This window comes from Gekko japonicus, unplaced genomic scaffold (genome assembly GCF_001447785.1).
Source record: "Gekko japonicus isolate JY-2015 unplaced genomic scaffold, Gekko_japonicus_V1.1 scaffold19747, whole genome shotgun sequence".
In the NCBI taxonomy this organism is placed as follows: domain Eukaryota; kingdom Metazoa; phylum Chordata; class Lepidosauria; order Squamata; family Gekkonidae; genus Gekko; species Gekko japonicus.
The window spans coordinates 1-1,758 of NW_015217346.1; the positions used below are offsets into that span (position 1 = coordinate 1).

The following is a 1,758-nucleotide window of genomic DNA, read 5'->3' on the forward strand; positions in this document are numbered from 1 at the left end:
TTACCTACATATTTCAATTTCATATCCCTAGGCATGCCCCAAGTTAACCTTCATTTATCCTCATTGTCATTAAACACTGCCCAATTCAGACTATATCTTTTTAATGTTCAGAACTCTCATGCCAGTTAATGTACCAATAATCCTCCTGACAACAGATTCCAGGGCTTCCTTGACTTTCTTGTTCCTCAAGCTATAAATGAAGGGGTTCAGTAGTGGAGTCACCACTGTATTCAGAATGCTTGCTACTTTGTTCAGATCCAATGAGTGGTTTTCTTGTGGCTGAACGTAAATAAAAATGGAGCTGCCATAGAATAGTGTCACCACCATTAGGTGTGAGGCACAGGTAGAGAATGCTTTCTGGCGCCCTTTGGCTGAGGGGATCTTAATAACTGTCACAATGATAGACATGTAGGATACCCCTGTCACCAGTAAAGAGCCTAGGAGGAAGAAGGCCGCGTTGGCAAAATTCATCCGCTCAATATTCTTTGTATCAAAGCAGGAGAGCTTAAGCAAGGGTCCGACATCACAAAAGAAATGGTTGATAATGTTGGGCCCACAAAATGGTAGCTGCAGTATCAAGATGGCCGGAGGCATTACTGCAAGGAAGCCTAACAACCAGGAAGCAGCTATTAGATGCATGCAGAAACGAGTGTTCATTATAGCTGTGTACCGCAAAGGGTTACATATAGCAACATAGCGGTCAAAGGACATGACCCCCAGAAGGAAAAATTCAGTGGAACCTGCTGAGAAGTACAAATAGGCTTGGAAGATGCAACTGTTGAATGTAATGGATTTTTTCTGCCTAAAGAAGTCGGCTAGCATTTTGGGGATAACTGAGGTAGTGTAAAGAGCCTCTAAAAGGGAGAGGTTGGCGATAAACATGTACATGGGACTGTGAAGGCTATGCTCACACCACACCACGGTAATAATGAGGAAGTTCCCTGCCAGAGCAATAGTGTAGGTGATGAAGAATGAAGTGAAAAGCAGGGGTTCAAACCTCTTAGCCACAGAGAATCCTAGAAGGATAATTTCTGACACACTTCTGGTCTGGTTCTTCATCACAGTGTCCAGCTGAAGCAGTCAGTTTGGAGCAAATTGCAGCCAGACAGCTCAGGATGCAAATTCTGGATAATATGACAGACATATTTAAATCACACTGCAGGAGAAGTTGGTCCCAGGATCTACAGATAATGCCACCTAAGGTTATCTGTGCTGTTAGGCATGGAGATCCTCAAGTATATTTGCTTTAAGGCCAGAAGGCAAGAGAAAGAAGCCTGAGACTTGTAAATTATTTTTCCATAAACAGAAACACAATGGGTTGGATCTAGAGAGCTTTTGCAAACACTATCCCGCAGTCCCTCTCATTGTGTAAGCCCCCTTCCCACGTAACATTTGTCCCTGAGGGTCCCATGATCCCAAGCACAGCGTTTTTGGATGGTCAAGAGCACCAGACAGCAGAAAACCAGTTTGGAACCAACCCATAAGAAAATGATTCATTATGCAAGCATTCATGGTATAGAGGGCAGAGCTGGGGGTGGGGGGACTGGCAAACATAGAAGTCCTCTATCAGGAATCGTATGGTTGCTCAACAGGGCAGATTGCTGCCCCATGGGATTGTATGTAGAACAATCTCTTTTCATTTAGAGTCCTGCTTAAGGCAGATTACAATTAAAAACCACAGTACAGAAAATGAGCTATTCCTTCTGGATGGAAGTTCTTTTGCAAATTGCCATCATAACAGGCTATACAATCCCACTA

General features: G+C 43.5%; 1 protein-coding gene across 1 annotated transcript; it reads right to left on the minus strand.

Annotated features, from left to right (window-relative positions):
• Positions 1-90: 90 nt before the first annotated feature.
• Positions 91-1,059, minus strand: LOC107125171 (olfactory receptor 6M1-like). The gene has a single exon (XM_015428621.1). It carries the CDS (start codon positions 1,057-1,059, stop codon positions 91-93), a length of 969 nt encoding a protein of 322 aa, XP_015284107.1.
• Between the last annotated feature and the right edge of the window lie 699 nt (positions 1,060-1,758).

Excerpts from the sequence above, each read along its gene's own strand:
- LOC107125171 (XM_015428621.1), bottom strand. The coding sequence starts at position 1,059 with ATGAAGAACCAGACCAGAAGTGTGTCAGAAATTATCCTTCTAGGATTC.